Genomic DNA, 20,357 nt, shown 5'->3' with positions numbered 1-20,357 from the left:
GTGTGCAGCATAGTGATTCAGTTATATGTATGTGTATATATAGACACATACACACGAGTATTGTATTCATATATTCATATATGAACATATATATTCATGTATTCATATATATGTATCCATATTCTGGTTTGTATGTTTTTCCATTATGATTTATTACAGGATTTTGCATATAGTTCCCTGTGCCAAATCGCTTAATAATGAAGTTTCACTTATGAAATAATGGGACTTAAATTTAAGTCTTTTATACAGATTCTTGCTTTTTTCCAACTTTTTATTGCTTTTTCTTTTTTGTCCTGCTGTGTAGCTGCAGAATCTTAGTTCCCCAGCCAGGGACTGAACCTGTCCCCCTACATTGAGAGCGTGGAGTCTTAACCACTGGGCCACCAGGAAAATCCCAGATTTTTACTTTTCTGAAACTTGTTGTCTTACATAACTTGTATAATTTGTATAATTCAGGAAATTTTAAATTCTCTGCATTTGTTTTTGTCTGTGTGCAGTCTTCTCGTTGCAGAGTGTGGGCTCTAGGGTGCGTGGCTCGTGGACTGTAGAGCCCGGCCTCAGCAGTGCTGGCACACAGCTTCAGTTGCCCCAGGCATGTGGGGTCTTCCTGGACCAGGGATCGAACTCATGTCCCCTTCATTGGCAGGCAGATTGTTAACCCCTGAACCACCAGGGAAGTCCGCTTTTTGAGAAATTATTAATCTTTTTTTGGAAATGATTATGGATTGCATATGTATTTTCCTGTTGGAACACGTTGACCAGATCCTGAGCCCATTGTCTCCAGTTGTTTCTGTTTCAGAACAGTTGGCACTGTTTTTGCAAATATGTGTTTGTCCTGTGGGTGTTACTTTAGTATCTTCTTATGGATGGCTGGATGGCATCATTGGCTCAATGGACATGAGTTTGGGTGAACTCCAGGAGTTGGTGATGGACAGGGAGGCCTGGCGTGCTGCGATTTGTGGGGTCGCAAAGAGTCGGACACAACTGAACAACTGAACTGAACTGATGCCATCAGTTATGTTTCCTCAGGGGTCTGTTCTTGTTTTCGCTTGTTATTGGGGGCAGCCTGGTCAGCGGTGAAGGTCATGGCCGCTGAAGTTAGCCTGCCTGCCTGTCAGTTGCTAAACTTCTTTCATTTTCTCCTGTGTAAAACGAAGATAGTAATCGTCTACTTCGGGGGTTCACAGCTTTTTCTGTAAAGAGTCAGTATTTTGGGTTTTGTGGGTCAGGAGTCACAATCAAGAAAGACACAAGGAAGCGAGCTCTTACAGAGAAGCTCAGAATGTAAACCTGCAGCGTTTGTTACACGAGCCCCTTGATGAAAGGAACGCACACCATTTTGTGTAACCGAATTGGTGTTGCTTGTTAAAGTTGCACGTGTGCGTCTCCTCACCCTGGTTCAGGGCGGGGGGCAGATGTGGGTGACGGTGACCTTGCCGATGGGTCAGCAGCTGCCGGTGGTGAGAGACACGGGTATTGTCCGCAGCGTGTTTGCGGGTGAGCAGTGCAGTTGCAGCCTGTGGACGTGTCCTCCCCGAGGCTGCCCACTGTGGACCCGCGCGCTGCACCTGTGTTCCCCCGTCAGCCGTGATGCTCGGCAGCAGGTTCCAGGTGCCGTTCTCGCGCGTTCACATTTTCTCGGCTTTGCGAGTGCTCCCACGTGAGTTGCTCCTTGCTCTGTGCCCAGAAGCTCATTCTTCAGGCCTTTCCCCGCTTAGTGTCGAGGCATTGACTCCGCGGAAGCGGCAGAGGGTGGGTCCAGTGACGTTTGGAGCCATCGAGAGCCGAGGAAAGGCGCTTCAGATTATCGGCCTCATTTTTAATTGACGTGACGTTGCTCCCAGTGTCCTTAGCTTTCAGAACAGCTGTTCTTGACCAAAAACAGATGGTCTTAAACGCATCTTCTCTGGACACGCTTCCCTCAGCTTCTGTGATCAGACACCTTTAAGTCACCCTCAGAGGCTTTCCTTCCTGGGTTAACGATGGGTCCCTGGAAAATTTAATTCCATTGCCTCATTTTTATTCCTTGTGAAGGAATTCTGTTTTGTGTTGAGACTCACGCCAGCGGAGTGCTTAGCTGGTGATGTCGGCCACTGCAGTGTCGTCGCGCGGCGCTCCTCTGCCATCCAGCTCGCTGACACAGTAGCTCGCACTGCCCTGCGCCTTAAAGACAGGCGTTCGGAGCCCTGTCCTCTTACTGTGGCATGACGGGTGTGCAGTGTAAGCAAGCAAGCAGAAGCGTTGTGAAACACTGTGGGCTTGAAACACTGGTAAGATCGCTGCTGAGCCGTGAGCGCACAAGGGCCGCTGCAGACAGCGCGCACAGGCGGTGTTCCAGAAGGTGGACCCTGACATTTGAATTTCATAGTCATTCCACATGGCATGTAATTCTTTATTTTTTCCCCAACCATTTGCAAATATACAAACTTATTCTTTGTTTATTTAATTTATCTATGGCCTTCAGGTGCAGCACGTGAGATTTCTGTTTCCGGACTAGAGAGCGAACCTGGGTGCAGGGCAGTGAAAGCGCAGAGTCCTAACCATGGGACCACCTGTGCATTTTCTGTTGTAACTGGTGTTAACTCACAAGTTCTCTAACGAGGGGGCGGGCTTGCCCCCTAGCTGCTCCTCCTCCTCAGGTATGAGGACATATGCAGCTCCATGTGTCCCGTCGTTAGGGCATGTCTGACCAGCGGCGCTTGTTATTCTCTGGGCCTGTCTTTCGAGGGGCTGGGTTTCGGGAGATACTTAGTGGCCCTGGTTGTATTGTCTTTGTGTCTGAGGTTTTCTCTCCATCTGCAGATTTTGCTTTTCTGTTTATCTCTGTGTATTATGACCAACCTAGACAGCATATTAAAAAGCAGAGACATTACTTTGCCAACAAACGTCTGTCCGGTTAAAGCTATGGTTTTCCCAGTAGTCATATATGGATGTGAGAGTTGGACTGTAAAGAAAGCTGAGCACCAAAAGATTGATGCTTTTGAACTGTGGTGTTGGAGAAGACTCTTTAGAGTCCCTTGGACTGCAAGGAGACCCAATCAGTCCATCTTAAAGGAGATGAGTCCTGAATATTCATCGGAAGGACTGATGTTGAACCTGAAACTCCAATACTTTGGCCACCTGGTGCAAGGAACTGACTCATTTGTAAAGCTGGGAAAGATTGAAGGCGGGAGGAGAAGGGGACAACAGAGGATGAGATGATTGAATGGCATCACTGACTCAATGCACATGAGTTTGAGTAAGCTTCGGGAGTTGGTGATGGACAGGGAGGCCTGGCGTGCTGCAGTCCATGGGGTCACAAAGGGTTGGACACGATTGAGCGACTGAACTGAACTGCGTGTTACAGGAGGTGGTGGGGTGCCAGGCTGTGGCATCGGAACATTTCTTGAGCAGAGGCAGTGGCCTTCACGCATCTCAGTGTCTGTGACATGCTCTCCCGTCTCTGTAGCCTGCATGCTGTCCTGTGGGTCGTGTGCGGCTGGTGTGTGGTCTGTTGGTCTCAAGGGAGTGAGTTCTAGCCTGAGAGAGAAGGAAGCTCTCTTAATAAGGATACTAGGGCAGGGATGGCACCAGTGAGTATAAAAGTGTGTAAGGGGCCAAGATGATCAACATTTAAATGTTAGAAGTGTGATCATGTCCCTGGTCGTTCCTAAGGTGTGTCATGGATTTGAGCCTCTGATGCCATCTTGCCGTGGGTCCTGGTTTCTCCAGCTCCAGAGAGCTGCAGCTCTGGTGTCTCCAGATCTCCCCTCATCTGGGTTAATGCACAGAACAGACAAACAGAAACACATTTATACGTAAACTCAGGCACAGGGACATGCTAAAGTGCAACCTTATTTGGCACCCCTGAGAACATAACAGTCAATAAGTTTATGAAAAGATGCTTATCTTTACTGATAACCAAGGAAGTGTAAGTTAAGACAACATTGAAACGTCTTTGCCTATCAGATTGGCAAAGATTTAAAAGACTGCTGTCAAATGCGTTTGGTGAGGACTGCAAGCACCCTTACATGTCTGATGGGAGCAGAAGTCCGTGTGTTTCTAGAGGGCTGCTTGGCAGCATCTGTTGTGAGGTCTTAGGCCCGACAGTTTGCTCCAGATTGTTTTTTTTTTTTTTTTTTGTACAGAACTCATCCTGGTGATTAGAGATCCAGGCCTGGAATTACTCATTTAAAATGGCATGTTTACACCAGAAACGAATGCAGTGTTGTATGTCTATTAAATTGAAATAGCAGATGTGGGCAACAGTGAAATTGTCCACCAACAGGATTATTAAACCATGATCTGTACCACCAGTAAAGGCATGAGGTAGCTTTTTATGGGCTTCTCTGAAAAATTTGAAAAGAAAATTTTCAGAGAAAATTCTTTTCTCTGAAAAGAATTTGAAAAGAGCCGGAGCAACAAGGTGACTGTTAAACGAGAGTTTGTTGGAGCATAGACGTGGCCTGGAGGGCCTTGTGCCTGGCTTCCCACAGGGGCGTCTGGAGGTGGGGGCGGGGGCTCCTATCTTTTATTTCCTTCCTTAAGCGAGCCTGCAGCACTGTGAGGTTTGACTCTCTCTACCCACCCTGGCGCTCAGGGACTGCCTGAGCTGCAGCCTGGGAGACAGGCGTTGCTCTGAACCTGGTCCATGTCTTCGCCTCCCGGCGCCAGTTCAGGGAGCAGCCCCGCTCACCCGCCAATCGATGGATGGCCCCCAGGCCCACGTGTGGCAGCTTGCTGTCCCTGGGGGTGGAAGGTGGGGTTTATGGTGGGTGCTGGTCCCCTCTCGCCCCTCTTAGGCCAGCTGCCGTGCTCTTGGGCTCGTGGTTTCAGATGTGGGCGGCCTGTGTCAGCCTCCCGCGCGAGGCTCACGTCACTGGTCGGTGGTTATCTCCTGAATCAGGCAGAGGGACTTTGCTGCAAGCGCAGGGGCGGCTGGGTGACAAGCCACCTGCAGGTCTCAGGGGAGCATCACGCCTGCCATGGGTGCCGGCAGCTGCATCTGGAGAGGTGAGTGTCGCCTGGGGTTCTCCACTGCTCAAGTCAGCGTGGACTTTGGGGGACAGGGCAGGTGGCCCGCCAGCCCTGAGCTCAGGAGGAGCCTGGGGGCCACACTCAGAAGGGCGGCAGGGCGTTTGGGAGGCCACCTTGGTTCATCAACTCTGTCCTGCCTTGGGCATCTCCTGGCGACAGACATGTGCTGTAGGAATGGTGGGCCATCCTGGCTTGGCCTGTGAGCATCGTGGGTGCCACTGGGCAGAGGGACTGGCACTGAGCTCGTCAGGTGGAGTTCAGGGTAGGCTTAGGGCCAGGGTAGTTCTGACCTCTTGGGGGCAGCGCGTGGGCGTTCTGGGGTCAGGTGGTCTCCTCTCGGACGACTGAGTGGAGATGAGGTTCAGTCCTGGGGCTGGTAAAGCCTCTGCTCTCGTCCATGCCTTTGAGGGGCTTTAGGTCTGAAGAGGAGTCTGTGGACCCCCCATGGGACCTGTGGGCAGGGCAGCAGGAGAGGGCAGGCTTCCAGGAGGGCTATGAAGCCAAGAAGATGGAGAGGAAGAGGGCTTGTGCTCGAATGTTCCAGAGCCCCGTTAACAACATCTTCTCTAGGCAAGGGCAGGCCTGGGGGAGGGTCGGGATGTCTCTTCAGTTAGGAGCAGGTGGGAGGGCGCAGCAAGAATCAGACACCCTGGGGGAGCCTGATGCCAGGGCTGCCGACGGCCAGTTCGGGCTGCTGGCAGGGCTGTGTGGGCGCGGGTGGAGCAGAGCGCCCCCCTCATTGAACCCCAGGCCGTTGTCTGCATTCTTCCAGCCATGCCATGCACAGCGCCTCGGGCGGAAGGCAGCGACAGAGTGGGGGTGGGGGGGGGTGGTTGGTGGTTGGGGGGTGACAGTGAGCAGCTCTTCCCGAGGCATTCCCAGCCTCAGCCCCCTCCTCCCTCTGTCCTGGGTCCTGCTCTCTGGGCCCTGTCCACCCAAGGCCCCTGCATCCCGCCCGCATCTCTCCCTGGCTCTGGCCTGGCCTCTCCGTGTCCCGGGACGTCCACCTCCCTGAGGCAGGTGCCTGTCCGGCTCGGCCATCCCAGGACAGGTGGCCTCCCTGCCCTGACCGCCCCGCTCCCTGCCCTTGCCCAGCAGGGTCCTCAGCCCTTCACCCTGGGGCGCCGGGTCCTGCTCCCGTTTCCTGCCTCGTGCTGTGTCTCAGGCCCGCCTCCCCCAGGTCCAAGCTGCCCCGGGAGCCAGCCTCTGGACTCCCTCATCTCCCGCAGTGAGGGCAGTGGTGGACCAGTGCCATTTCAACCGCAGCCTCCATCCCACGCCCTGGGATGGGCAGGGATAGTCTGTTCCCATTAAAAAATACAGACTGTGTGAAAGGGGACAGGAAGCCAATCTGGAGGGTGTGGTGCACGGCATAAACCCCGCCCTGCGGGCGTCTCACCTGGTGAGGCCTGGGGCGCTGACCCTGCGAGGTCCCAGCAGAGGTCCAGCTGCATGGCAGCCCACGACTTCAGGGCGGGCGGGAAGCCGGGAGGCAGGCTGTGGGCTGGAGGTCATCTGGCCAGACCTTGACCCCGAGGCCAGGGAGGAAATGGGGTTGGGAAAAGGGGCTAGAGTGCTGTCTGCTGAAGGCTGTGTCCATGGACCAGTGGGAAGGGACGAGCCGGGTGGGGATGTCGGCCTGGCTCCCGCCGGACGGGCATGTGGGGCCGCTCTCCCATGGGGCCTCATCCTGCGTTGCGGCTGCCCCGCGACCTGTCTCCTCTGGGTGTGATTGGGCCTCCCTGGGACCATCCTGGCACTTCTTCCTGCCCTACATCCTAAATGCCCCCCACCCCCCACATCCTAAATGCCCCCCGCCCCCCACATCCTAAATACCCTGCCCCCCACATCCTAGGTGCCCCACCCCCCACATCCTAAGTACCATGCCCCCCACATCCTGGTGCCCGCTTCCCGGCCCCCCCTCAACATCCTGGTGCTCCCGATGACCCCGTCTCAGGCTCCCTGAGAGCCAGCTCCCTCCCCCCGTGACTGCCAGCTGTTTGTGGCAGGTGATGCTTCAGTCCAGAGGCGGGTGAGGTCTTCCTGCCTGTTGATCCGACAGGGGTCTGTCCTGTGGGTCCATGAGGAGGCTGCGGGGGGTGGGGTGGGCGTCTGCTGCTGGGAGAGTGGGTGCGGGCTCTGAGTGCTTCCGTGCTGCGGTCTGTGCTTGTCTGCTACTTTTCTGAGTCCTTATCACCCATCAGGCTTGCATAACCAGGCTAGCCCTGCTTCCTGCGAAGGAGCTATCAGTGTACCATCTGGGGCTGCAAAAATGGGGTGACAGGGCGTCAGCAGCCTGCTCACCCCAAGGTGCTTCCTCGAATCCAGCACTGGGAGCCCCGCCCCGGGGTGCTGTCCCCTGCAGGGCTCCTCAGGACGGGCCTGTGGCAACAGTGTGGGAGGTGCTGGCGGGCGTGTGGACACCCCCTGCCTTTCCCCTGCTGTCCTGGGCCAGAGCCTTGGGGTCAGTGCCCCGCCTCTCGTGGCTCTGGTGGGAACTCACGTGGATGTGCACCTTGCACAGTTGGCCCAGGTGTGACACCAGGGCCTCCAGCAGATCTGCCTTCAGTTGTCATCCACAGCCGTGTTCCCCCAACCCGCCTCCCCTGCAGGAGGGGCCTGGGGCCCAGGCTCAGAGCTCTGCCTGCTGGACAGACCTGGACACGTGGCTGATTCAGACCTGGGAGGCCTGAGCTTGAGCTCCTGTGGGTGCCGCTCCCCTGCAGTGCTCAGCCTCCTTCATGGGATGGGATGAGGGAGCGGGTGGTGACTTGCTTGAAGTGACCTCCCCACAGTGCCACCTCGGGGGCGAGGGGTACTCTCTACACAGCCCCTCAGCCCAGCCTCTTCCAGGTTGGACCTTGCAGAGCGAAGTTCTGATGCGAGAGGCGGGCACCTGCTTCCTGCTCTGCGCCTGGCTCAGCCTGGGGGTCCCTGTCCTGGGAGACAGAGGAGGTGAGGGCTGGCTCAGGGCGTGCAGGGGGTGTGGGCGCAGAGCGGGGCAGGGTCTGGGCTGCGGGTGCCCATCTTCTGCAGACCGGTTGGGGCTTCCTCCCCACCCAGGGCGCGTGGTCAGAGCCCGTCCCCTTAGGGTGCCCAGCCCCACCGTGGTCACCTCGGGGCTCCTTCTCTCAGGCCTGCCCTGTCACAGGGGGTCAGCGCCAGGCCCTCCCCCTCCCCTGGCCCTGCCCCAAGGCAGCCACGGTGGACTTGCCATGGTCACTGTTCCCAGGGCCGGGGCCTGGGGCTTTCACCTGCTACAATAACAACATCCTCAGGATTGAGTGCCACTGGCCTGGCCCAGCGCCAGGCCAGGGGGCCGGCTCCTGGCTGCTCTTCACCAGGTGAGGCTGGAGAGCGGGGGCAGAGGGCAGGGAGCTGGGGGGCCATGGTCCCTTGGTGCCCACACGTGTCCTTTCCAGCAACGTCGTGCCGGGCAGCAAGCACAAGTGTGTCTTCTGGGCCGGCATGTGCACCGTGGAGCTGCCACCCGAGGAGGTCCTCGTGCCTGCTGACAACTTCACCATCACATTCCACCACCACATCTCCGGGAAGGAGCAGGTCAGCCTGGTGGATCCACAGTATCTGCCCCGCAGACATGGTGAGACCTGGGTCGGGTGTGTTGGCTGGGAACCCCCTGGCCACAGAGCCCACCGCCCATAACCCCCGCCACCCAGTCAAGTGTGCCCAGTCCCTGCAGACAGATCCAGGGCTTGCAGCGGGTGGGGACCGGGGGGCGAGGGGCGGGCCCACTGGTTGCTGGAGGGCTCGGGTCCGGAGGAGGATGAAGGAGCAAGGCTTTGAGTTGGGGCTGGAGCTGCAGCGTGAGTCCCTTGAAATGCACTTCAGGCACACCAGCTTAGATTTGAGACGCACCTTGGCTGCCTCAGGGGTTGTCTCGTCCCAGTCTCCCAGGGAGGCCTTGCTCCGAGAGGGCCTTGGTCACACCCTCATCCTTCCCGGGAATCTTTCTGATCCCCAGTCTTGGGCGTGCTGACCCACACACCCTCACGTGGCTTTGCTCTGTTTCAGTGAAGCTGGACCCCCCCTCGGACTTGCAGAGCAACGTCAGCTCTGAGCACTGTGTCCTGACCTGGAGCGTCAGTCCTGCCTTGGAGCCTCTGGCCATGCTCCTCAGCTATGAGCTGGCCTTCAAGAGGCAGGAGGAAGCCTGGGAGGTAAAGCTGGGTTGCCTACCCTGGGGCCCATCTCTCCTGGAAGCAGCAGGAGATGCTGCTCTTCCCACCCAGGGTGCTTTCACCTTGGAATTACGAGGAAGGCAGTGACCAGAGCCAAGAGTATGTGAGTGCAGAGTGGTGAGTGTGCCTGTGTGTGTGCGCACGTGTTCCCAGCGCCTGCCTGTGTGGATGAGTGTGCACGCAAGTGAATGCACGTGAGCGTGTGGACGTACAGTGTGCCCGCGTGCGTGTCCTCTAGGGCTGACGACCCAGTCTCACCACTGGCATCTCCCGACTGTCCTCATCCCCAGTGGGCTCGGCACAAGGATCACATCGTTGGGGTGACCTGGCTCAAACTTGAAGCCGCCGAGTTGGACCCTGGTTCTGCCTATGAGGCCCGGCTGCGCGTCCAGATGGCCGCCCTAGAGGGCGAGGTGGCGGAGGAGGAGCGATACGAGGGTGTGTGGAGTGACTGGAGCCAGCCTGCCTGCTTTGCCGCTCCCCCCAGACGAGGTGGGCGCTGCTGTGGCCGCTGCCCCCGGGGTCTGGGTGGGGCCCCTGCCTACCTCCGAGTGTCCCACCTTTCCCCCTCCTACCCCCTCTCTCTGAGGTGGTCAACGGGGTCAGCTTGGGGGTCTCCCGGGAGCAACTGTGGCCCCAGGCTGCACGCCAGGGCCCGCTGCTGTCCGTGGAGCCGGGCGTGGCCTCGTCTGCTTAGGGCGGCCTGGCTGACCCCGTGGACGGAGGTCCTGAAGGATCGCAGACTCTGTTGACCCTGTGGATGGAAAAGGCCAGGCCCAGGGGTGTGTGCCTCACCAAGGTGCTCTTGCAGGCTTGAAACAAACCTCCAGGGCCTGTCCGGTACTTCCCCTGTGGCCCAGGCGCTCGGCTGGATGCCTTGGCGAGTCAGAGGGACACAGCCCTGGTCCTTCTCGCCACAGGTCGCCTGGTCCCTGCTCTGGGGCAGTCTGATAGCACCCTGGTCGCTGTGTCCCTCTTCCTCCTGCTGAGCAGCCTGACCTACTTACTGTTCAAACTGTCGCCCAGGTGGGTGGCCAGGGATGTGTGCGAGAGCATGTGCTTGTGTGCGTGTGATCGTGTGTGGGAGTGTGTGCTTGTGTGCGTGTGATCATGTGTGTGTGTGTGTGTGTGTTTGGGCATGGGGTCAACGGTGCATTGAAGGTTCAAACCTGCAGCCCCTCCCTGCATGCTCCTGGATGGGGAGGGGTTTCAGGCCTCTGCCCTGGACCAGCGGGGAGTTCCCAAGTTGCCATGTGCATGGGGGTGGTAGGCAGTATGTCCCCAGGAGCCCTGGACACCGTGCTGTGGTCTGAGCCCTGTCTCCTGCCTCTGGAGGTGCCAGCCCATTGCCTGGTTCTGTGGGCACAGTGCTGGGCGTCTGGTTTCCATGGGCCCCTGTCCCCGGCCCTGGGGGATGCTGCTGAGATCCAGATGAACACAAAGGCCCTCCTGAAACAAGCCATCACACGGTCAGGTGACAGGGTGCAGGGCTGGCCCCACAGGAGACTGGCCGGGCATGGACAGGGAGCAGAGAGGGTGAGAGGCGACTGGACAGAGAGAGCCTGGGCGAGGGAGGGGTCAGGCTTTTCCTTGGGTCAAAGGAAAGCCCTTGAAGCCTGGCCACATGTGATGTGACCTGGCTGATGTTTTGAGAGAGGAAGTTCGTGGTACAAGTGAGGAGGAGGCCTGCGGGGCAACCAGCAGCGGTGTCCAGACGGAGGCAAGTGTGGGTGCTGGCGGGAGAAGCAGAGATGGAGCCAAGGGGAGGGAAGTGCCAGGGTCTCAGGAATAGAAACTGACGGGACGTGCAGGTGGATGCTATGTGACCTGTGCCCCCTGAGGCCAGCCTTGGTGTGAGGAATCAGGCTAGGCCCCCGGGGAGGCTGCTGAGGTTGACCTGGACCTGCTGGATTGGAGCCCAGTATGCCGTCCTCAGGGGAGGACCACTGGGTCCTGGGTGGCTAGATGCTCAGGGAGAAATCAGGCGGACTTCCTGGAGGTGCTGTCTCCCTCTCAGACTGAGGACAAAGCTGGGCACCTCCGCTGCGTGGCTTGGTATAACTCAGTTCTGTGGGGTCACCTGCACAAGGGCCATAGGTACCACGTGTCAGATGTGGACCCAGTGAGGGGAGAGCGCACACAGGGCAGGGATGGGCCTGCTGCTAGAAGGAGCCGAGGTCCCTGCAGTGACGGCTGGAGCAGGGCTGCAAGGAGCCCCTGGCCCAGGTCTCTGCAGCCTCTGACTGCTGTCTCCTGGCTGCAGGATGAAGACAGCTTTGTACAAGGATGTGCCGTCCCCAGGCCCATTCTTCCAGCCTCTGTACAGCGTGCACAACGGGGACTTCCAGGTTTGTGACCCTGCGGGCCAGGGTTGGTTGAGGTGGGGCCGGGGTGCCCTGATGTCCGGCCTCCCCAGGATGTGGGCTTCAATGAGGTTTGGGGGCCTTTGTCAGTGCTTTGAGCTTTTTCAGTGTATACAATGGCCTGTAGAGTATATGTAGAGGTATATACACACTGTGACTCAAATGAGCAAGAAGAAAAATTAGCTTTGTCGTGTTGCTGAGCTCTTTTTCCTCCTGTGTCTCTGATTTCATTGCTGATGGGAAAATGTGAAGATTCTTGCGACGTTGCCTCTTCGGTTTGCAGCGACCCTTTGAGGTGCCAGCGCCGGGGGCTGCGTCTTCTGCTGCCCTGGAGCCGTCCCTGGTCCCTGGGCTACTCTGGTGGCCGCTGTGGAGGGCCTGGCCCCTCCAGGCCCACTGGCTGGTGTGATGAGTTGGCCTCCCACCCCTGTCATGGTGCCCTCGTGGGCTCTCACAGGCCACTCAGGACAGCTTGGCGGCCCCGTGGTCCCTGCTGCTGGCCGGGCGCTCCTGCTCCACAGGCAGAAGGAGCGGCAGGGGAGCTCCATGGGTGGTCTCTGGTCTCACTGTCTTGGGCCCCTTGCTTTGTCAGAGGATGGAGCTTCCGGGGGTCCGCTGACTGGCTCTGCATAGCTGGGTTCTTCCTGGCCTTTTTCTCTCTTAACAGAAAGTATGGTTTCTAAGATTGTCATCGAGAGAGATGATTTGGAGCTTAAAGCTGAGGCCTTGGTCAGGGCTGTGGGGTAAAGGTTACCCTGAACTCCCCTTCTGGGCTGTAGGCACCCAGCCCCTTCCCTGTAGAAGCACAGCAGCCGCCGGGGGTTAGTTAGACCCCCCAGGACGTGGTCTGGAGCCACGGACTGGCTCTCTGATGGAAGGTGTGTATGCTGCACTCGATGGAGATCCCTGGTCCCATGTAGGAAACAGCTTCTTAAAAAATTCTTTTCCATGATGGTTCGTCACAGGGTATTGGCTCTACAGGAGGACCTTGCTGTTTATGCGGTGTGTATGTAAGAGTTTGCGTCTGCTAGCCCCCAGCTCCCTGAATACCCCTCTCCCACCCCCTTGGCGATCACAAGTGTCTTCTGTGTCCAGGAGCCTGTTTCTGTTTTGTAGACATGTTCACTTGTGTCGTATAAGCGATTTCACATGGTATTTGTCTTTGTCTGACTTATTTCACTTAGTATGGTAATCTATGATTGCAACCGTGTTGCTGAAAATGGCATTATTTCATTCTTTTTCTGTCTGAGTTATATTCCATTGCGTGCGCGCGCGCACACACACACGCACACACACACTTCTTCATCCATTCACATATTGATAGACATTTAGATTGTTTCTCTGTCTTGGCTATTGTGCATAATGCTTCAGTGAACATTGAGGTACATATATCTTTTTTTAAAAAAATACGTATTTTTATTTGGAGGGTAGTTGTTTTACAATATTGTTGGTTTCAGTTATATATATATATATATACACACATATATACGCATGTCCCTTCCTCTTGAACCTCCCTCCCATCTCCCACCCTTCTAGGTTGTCACAGAGCATCAGATTTGAGCTCCCTGTCTCATATAGCAAAGTTGCACCAGCTGTCTAATTTTACACATGGTAATGCATGTATCTTTTTTAATTAGAATTTTGTCTGGATATATGCCCAAGAGTGGGATTGCTGGGTCATATGGTAGCCCTATTTTTTTTATTTTAAGGAGCATCCATACAGTTTTCTACAGTGGATGACCAGTTTATTCCTACTAACAGTGTAGGAGGGTTCCCTTTTCTCTACACCCTCTCCAGCATTTATTGTTTGTAGTTTTTTTTTACTTATTTACGTATTTTTGTTGGTGCTGGGTCTTCGTTGCCGTGTGTGTGCTTTCTCTGGTTGTGGTGAGGACGACTCTGTGTGGCTGTGCGTGGGCTTCTCATTGCGGTGACTTCTCTTGTTGGGGAGCACAAGCTCTGGGCACGTGGGCTTCAGAACTCACAGCACGCGGGCTCAGTGCTTATGACGCACAGGCTGAGTTGCTCCATGGCATGTGCTATCTTCCTGGGCCAGGGATCGAACCCACGTCCTGTGCATTGGCAGGTGGATTCTTATCCACCGTTCCACCGGGGAAGTCCTATTTTCAGCTTTTAATGATGGCCATTCTGACCAGTGTGAGGTGGTACCTCCCTGTAGTTTCCATTTGCATTTCTCTAATAATTATTGATGGCGAGCATTGCTCTTGGCCATTTGTGTTTCTTCTATGGAGAAATGTCTTTTTCAGGCTTCTGCCCATTTTATGATTTTTTGTTGTTGTTGTTGATGTTGTTAGTGAGTTGTATGAGCTGTTTGTATATTTTAAAAATTAATCCCTTCTTGGTCACATTGTTTGCGAATATTTTCTCCTAGTCTGTATGTTGTCTTTCATTTTATGGTTTCCTTTGTTGTGGAAAAGCTTGTTAGCTTGATCAGGTTGCATTTGCTTATTTTTATTTCTGTTGCCTTGGGAGACTGACCTGTGAAAACTTTAGTATGATTTATGTTAGGGAATGTTCTGCCTATGTTCTCTTCTAGGAGTTTTATGGTGACATGTCTTATGTTTAGATCTTTAAGTCATTTTGAATTTTTGTGTGTGTGCGCATGGTGAAAGGGAGTGTTCTAACTTCGTTGATTTATATGCCGAAACAGCTTCCTTTTGGAGGTGGGGGGCCTCCTGTGGTCCCACAGAGGGGTCCAGGTCTGCTGACCTTGGCCCAGAGGTGTTAGGCCCAACAGCACCGCGTGCGTGTGTGCGTGTGTGCGTGCGGGTAGTGGGGTTGGGGTGAGGGGCAGCACTGTCTTTGGCCCATATCCACACCCTGGCTTAGGCCTCTGTGAGCCCTGGGCCCCATGCAGGGGGCGTGTGGAGGGAGGGGGCCCTGTGCCGAGGCTGGGCTGGCCCATGGTGGGTGGGCAGGGCGCTCTGGGCTTCTGGGTGTGGCTGTCTGGAGAGCTTCGTGGAGAAGGGGCGGCTGCTCCCATGCTGAGTCCTGAATATGCCTCCTGAGGCCTGCCCTCCTCCCTCTGCTCTATTCTAGACCTGGATAGGGGCCCCCGGAGCCAGCCCACAGGCCGGCCGGGACCATGCCGGCCCCCCACGAGGAGCCCTCCTGGAAGCCCGTGTCCGGGAGGCTGTTGCTTTGCTGCACTGTGACCCAGCAGACGCCTGGCCGTCGGCGGGCCTGGAGGAGGAGGGCGGCCCTGGGCCCGGCCTCCCGGCAGGTGTGCTGCCGGCAGAACACGTGCAGTGGGGGGTGCCGCCGCCCGCCTACCTGCCGCAGGAGGACTGGGCCCCTGTGGGCCGCCCCCGGCTGGTGCCCCCCCAGTGCGAGGGCAGCAGCGGCGACTACTGCGCCCTGGACTGCTCTGCGGGGAGCTGACCTCCGCCTTCCCAGGAAGCACGTGGAGCTCTGAGCCCCCCACCCCCCACTAGTGGCATTTTCTGTGACCGGTCGAGCCTGCATTCCCAGCCGGGAGGTGCTGTGTGGGCAGGCCCGCGGTGCTGCAGCCTGTCCATCTTGCGGCTCGTGGACCAGCAGCAGCCCTGCAGCTGACCTTTGACTGGCGCTGGACCTCCTGCGCAGGGCCACCCATGTGGTGGTCAGGTGTCGGGTCTGGGTGGAGGCAGGCGGGCTCTCCCCCCAACCCCACCCCTGTGGGCCTGGGCCTCTGCCCTCAGCGTCCTGCCATCCTGGCCCCCATCCACCACTTCCCTCCCTGCTTCCGGGCTTAACCCCAGGCCGCTCGGAGAAGCGAGGTGTCGGCCCCACAGCCTGTTCTGCCCTCTGCCCCTTGCGAGGCCAGTCTGGGCCCCGTGGACACAGGTGAGACGCAGCGATGAGGCTGAGGGTCCGCTTTCTGTGCCTCCCTGGGCTTCCTCCCCGACTGAGATTAAAAGGGATGGATGGCCGTTTCAAATTGCTGATGGCTGGGGGATGGGCCCAGAGGACATAGAGGGGAGCTGGGGTCTGCTGCCCGGGGTTTCTGGGGGTGCTCAGTGACCAGCTCAGGGAGGGCCCCCCCGCCCCGCTCCTCCTTGTCCTCATCCTCCCAGGAGCCCCAGGAAGCTGTGAGCTGTGGCCGGAGCCCTGAGGGTCAGGGCCAGAAGTGACCGCCCGCCGTGGCCTAGGTCTGTGAAGGGCCCTGCCCGCCGCCCATCCCCCTGCCTGTGGTCTGGAGAGCAGGGGGCAGGGCAGAGGGCGCCTGTCTGTGCCCGGTGCTGCCGCAGCAGTGCACCGTGAGCTGGGTGGCTTAGAACAGCAGAAATTGGTGGTCTCGCAGTTCTGGGGGCCGGAAGTGTGGAATCACGGCCGCAGGGGTGCCAGCGATGACCTGACTCAGGCCGTGCCTGGCTCGGGTGATTCCTGGCTCGAGGCCGCACAGCTCCAGCCTCACAAGGGCCCTGCCTTCTGTCCAGAGCCCCTGTTTACACCAGTGTCGTCACAGTGGATCAGGGCTGACCTGAAAGACGTGCTCTATTTTGGCTGAATTATGGGCTGAGGCCCTATTTCTATAAGAGGTCACGTTATCAGGTGCTGGGGTAGGACTTCCCCTTTCTGGGGAGTGTCCTTGCCTCTGCCAGACGTCTCTGGATTCCTGCTGGCCCCGGGGTGCCGGGGTGCTTCTGGGGCCTCCCTAGCACACTCCCTGGCTTCACACACAGACCCTGTCCCTCCTGGCTGTGGGACTTGGGTCTGGCACTGGGGTTCTCTGTTTAGTGAGGGCTGGGCCAGACCTGCCCTGAGGTTGGAGGTGCTGATGTATTGCAGGTGGGATAGATGGAGGCCTGTCTCCTGGGTGCTGGGCTGGAGAGGCACCTCCCTGTGGTCTGAGCAGAGAGAAGTAAAGCCTCCCCAGGTCCTGAGGCACAGGTCGCTCTGGCTCAGACAGGGCCCCCCACCCCGCCCCACTGCGTGCTGTGGAGCCCTGAGGTTTGTGGAGAGCGACAAGCGGGACCAGGCAGGACCCCGAGTGTATCTTTAGTTTCCAGAGAGTGGACGTGTGTGGACGGAAATGAGGCGCAGGCACCCTCTGCTCTAACCAAGGATAAAAATACCAGCGTGCATCCACTTCCTGGAGCCGGCCCTGGGGAGCCCCAGGCCGGTGTATTTATAACAGCATCTGTGTGGCGCCTGCAGCTCACGTGGACCTGAGCCCCGCAGGACTGGACGGCTGGGCACGGTGTTCATGTGACTCACACACTTGGTCCTGCTCTTGCCTGAGTGAGCAGCCGCTTTTAGAGGCTGGTGGTTGTAGGTGGGCCACGCCTGCCTTTCAGGACGACCTGAGCCAGCTGCCTATACACAGCGAGGCTCAGGAAACACTCATTTCCACCCATTCTGGGGAGACGACCCTTGGCAACTGCACACTGAGACCCCATGAGCCCCGATGAGGGGTCCCGGATCCGCATGCATCTGTGAAGGAGGCAGGGAAGGTGGCCTGGAACTTGACGAGGAAACTGCCGGAGGGAGGAGCTGAGTGACAGTGTGGCCGGGGCACGAGCATCCAAAGGGTGGCTGGCAGGTCCCGCGGCAGCCGGGCCATGGACAGCCCTGGAGGCTCGGCCGAGGTGGGGGCTGCCCGGGGCTCAGGGCGCTCTCTCTCTGGCCGTTGATGCGGTAGAGTTTGCATCGGGTGAAATTAACTGTTTTCTAGTGTGTGCGGCAGCGACACTCAGTGCATCATCCTATGTGCAGCTGGCCCCTCTGTCTGCTTTTCACTCTGAAGGGAGGCCCCCTAAGCGCCCACTCCCCTCTCCACCCTCTCTGTGACCTCTGGCCCCCACGAGTCCACTTTCTGGCTTATGACTTACCTACTGTGGATGTTTCATACAAATGGCGCTGTATAATACACGGCCTTTAGTGTTCTTTTTTTTTCCCTTTTACTGCAGTGGTTCTGACGTCTGTCCACATTGTAGTGGGCAGTCTATGGACAGGCTGCACGCTCGTCCTTAGACAGATGTTTGGGTTATTTCTGCCTTTGCACTCTTGGGAACTGTGTTGCTATGAAAGTTACTGTATAAGTTTTTGTTTGAATACCTGTTTTCAATTCTTTGTGTGTATGCCTAGGTTTAGACTTGCTAGATTATGTGTTAGCTCTATGCTCATCTTTCTGAAGGATTACCAAACTGTTTTTCTCAGTGGCTGCAACATTGCATTCTCGTTGGCCGTGTACTATTGACTCCATGTTCTGCATATTTTTTCCAACTCTTGTTAGTGTCCTTTTTTTTTTTTCATTTCTTTTTTTTCCTTTTGTGAATGAAGTTGTTTTGATAACAGCTGTTCTAATGGATGGAGAAGGCGATGGCACCCCGCTCCAGTACTCTTGCCTGGAAAATCCCATGGACGGAGGAGCCTGGTAGGCTGCAGTCCATGGGGTCATGAAGAGTCGGACACGACTGAGCGACTTCCCTTTCACTTTTCACTTTCATGCATTGGAGAAGGAAATGGCAACCCACTCCAGTGTTCTTGCCTGCAGAATCCCAGGGACGGCAGAGCCTGGTAGGCTGCCGTCTATGGGGTCGCACAGAGTCGGACACGACTGAAGCGACTTAGCGAGCGAGTGAATGGATGTGAAGTGGTACCACATGGTGGTTGTTATTTGTGTATCCTTGACAGGTAATGATGCTGAGCAGCTTTTCATGCTATTTGTGTATCTCATTTGGAGAAAAGTCTGCTTGAGTCCTTTGCCCATTTTAAATTTGGGTTGTTTATCCCTTTGTAGCTGAGTTGTAAGAGCTCTCTGTATATTCTGGATACAAGATGCTTATCAGACTTGTGATTAGCAAATATTTTTTTCTATTCTGTAGGTTGTTTGTTTACTTTCTTGAGAGTATCCTTTGAAGCACAAAAGCTTTAAGTGCTTGTGAAGTGCAGTTTATTTATATTTTATCTTACTGCCTGTGCTCTTGTCATACCCAAGAAGTCATTGCTCAACCTGGTGCCAGTAAAGACGTGAAAAGATGTTCAGCATCACTAGCCATCAGGGAAGTGGACAAACCACAGTGAGAGGGAATTCCCAGGTGGGCTTATGGCTCGGACTTTGTGCTTTCACTGCCGAAGGCCCAGGTTCAATCCCTTGTTGGGGAACTAAGATCCTGCAAGCTTCACGGCTCAACCCACACAAACAAAAACAGAAATAACCCACAGCAAGATACCACTTCGCATCTATTAGAATGGCTACTATAAAAAGAAAAGAAAGAGGAAGCTACTGTTGGCAAGGATGTGCAGAAATTGGAACCCTGAAGAACCGCCGTGCAGCATGTGGGATCTTCCTGGCGCAGGGATGGGATCTGTGTGCCCTGCATTGGGAGGTGGATTCCCCACCATCAGACTACCAGGGAAGCCCCTGCGATTTCTCTTTTTATTCTCTTTAACAGGGTCTTTCATGAGGTAGACATTTACAATTTTAATAGCATCACATTTTTTTTTCTTTCATGGACTAGTGTTTGGTGTTTTATTTAAAAACTCATAACAAACCCAATATTATATAGATTTTATTCTATAATGGTTATGATTTTGCATTTGAAAAATTAATGTTTACAGACCATTCTGAGTGAATTTTTTGTGTGTGTGAGTTAGAGTATTTGTATCTACGTTCATTTTCCCACATGGTTTCCAGTTGCTTCCTGGCCATTTGTGGACACACTTCCTTTGTTACACACTTCCTTTCTCTGTTACACACTTCCTTTCTCTGTTAAACTGTCCCTTTGACTGGTCACTTGACTGGATTCACATGGGTCTATTTTTGTGCTTTCTGTTCTGTTCTACGTCTCTCTCTGCTCTCCAGCATCACACTCTTCATTTTTATCGCTTTATGATAAGTTTTGGGGTTTAGTCTTCTGTCATCTCCTTTAGCTTTTGAAACAATTTGTCAAATATGTTTGGGAGGAAAAAATGATCCTCTTAACAACGTTGAGTGCGTTGCTTGTGAGCAAGGAAGAGCTCTGTATTTTGTAATTTGTTTGTGCTTACCTGAGTTTCACTGTCTTCTGCACGCGTGCATATATATGTTTTGTAAGCTTTATACTTCAGGGTTTTAATTTTTGCGGTGCTATTGGAACTTTTTTAGATTCCAGATCCCAGGTTGTACCGTGCATTCCTGCTGAGATTGCCATAGCCCCTCTGGGCTGCCGTCACAAACTACCGCAGACGGCAGCCCATCCCGTGAACAGTAGAAATTTATGTCTCGTTGCTCTGGAGGCTGACAGTCTGGGTTGGGGTACCAGCCTGGCAGGGTGAGGGCTTTCTTTTGGTGGCAGACTTCTCCTTGTGTCTCACACGGAGGAGAGGGGCTGGGGTCTGTCTCCTCCATAAGGGCACGAGCCCCACTCCTGGGGACCCCGCCTCATGACCTGTCGTCTGCCAAGGGCGGCCCCGCCCACTGCCCTCGGAATCGCTGTGTGTGGATCTGGGGGCACGAAGGCATTCAGACACAGCACTCTTGAAACAGGGAGTCAGTGGACTTAGGTTGACTTTTACTTTGCTTTTTGTTCTCCATTTTCCGATCAAGGCACAGGACTGGTGGGCTCTACTTCAGTTGGAATTTCTAAGTTATGACATTGAATAATCACAACACTGAATTTCAGAGCTTCACTAGGACTGTCTGAGGGAGTGAACTGGATGCTGCTGAACTGTGAGTGGGCATGTTGGGCGCTGTGTCCTGGAGGACAGCACGGGTCCCCCAAGCCACTGGGCTCTGTCCTGTGAGGGGTGCATGGCATTCTTTTTAAACTTACCCAAACCAGAATTTATTAAA

At 55.5% G+C, this 20,357-nt stretch overlaps 1 protein-coding gene across 1 annotated transcript; it reads left to right on the top strand.

The window, feature by feature from the left end:
* Window positions 1-1,439: 1,439 nt before the first annotated feature.
* Window positions 1,440-19,006, top strand: LOC129638133 (interleukin-9 receptor-like). Its single transcript, XM_055562701.1, has 11 exons — window positions 1,440-1,497; window positions 1,586-1,660; window positions 4,654-4,738; window positions 7,382-7,480; window positions 7,905-8,360; window positions 8,439-8,617; window positions 9,049-9,194; window positions 9,506-9,707; window positions 10,136-10,241; window positions 11,479-11,563; window positions 14,639-19,006. The coding sequence occupies exons 1-11, from the start codon at window positions 1,440-1,442 to the stop codon at window positions 14,978-14,980; spliced, it is 1,833 nt and encodes a 610-aa protein (XP_055418676.1). The 3' UTR covers window positions 14,981-19,006.
* Window positions 19,007-20,357: the final 1,351 nt, after the last annotated feature.

The sequence above is a fragment of the Bubalus kerabau genome, chromosome 23 (genome assembly GCF_029407905.1).
Source record: "Bubalus kerabau isolate K-KA32 ecotype Philippines breed swamp buffalo chromosome 23, PCC_UOA_SB_1v2, whole genome shotgun sequence".
Taxonomy (NCBI): domain Eukaryota; kingdom Metazoa; phylum Chordata; class Mammalia; order Artiodactyla; family Bovidae; genus Bubalus; species Bubalus kerabau.
The sequence above is the reverse complement of the archived record's forward strand: the minus strand, read 5'-3'. Positions and strand labels throughout refer to the sequence as shown.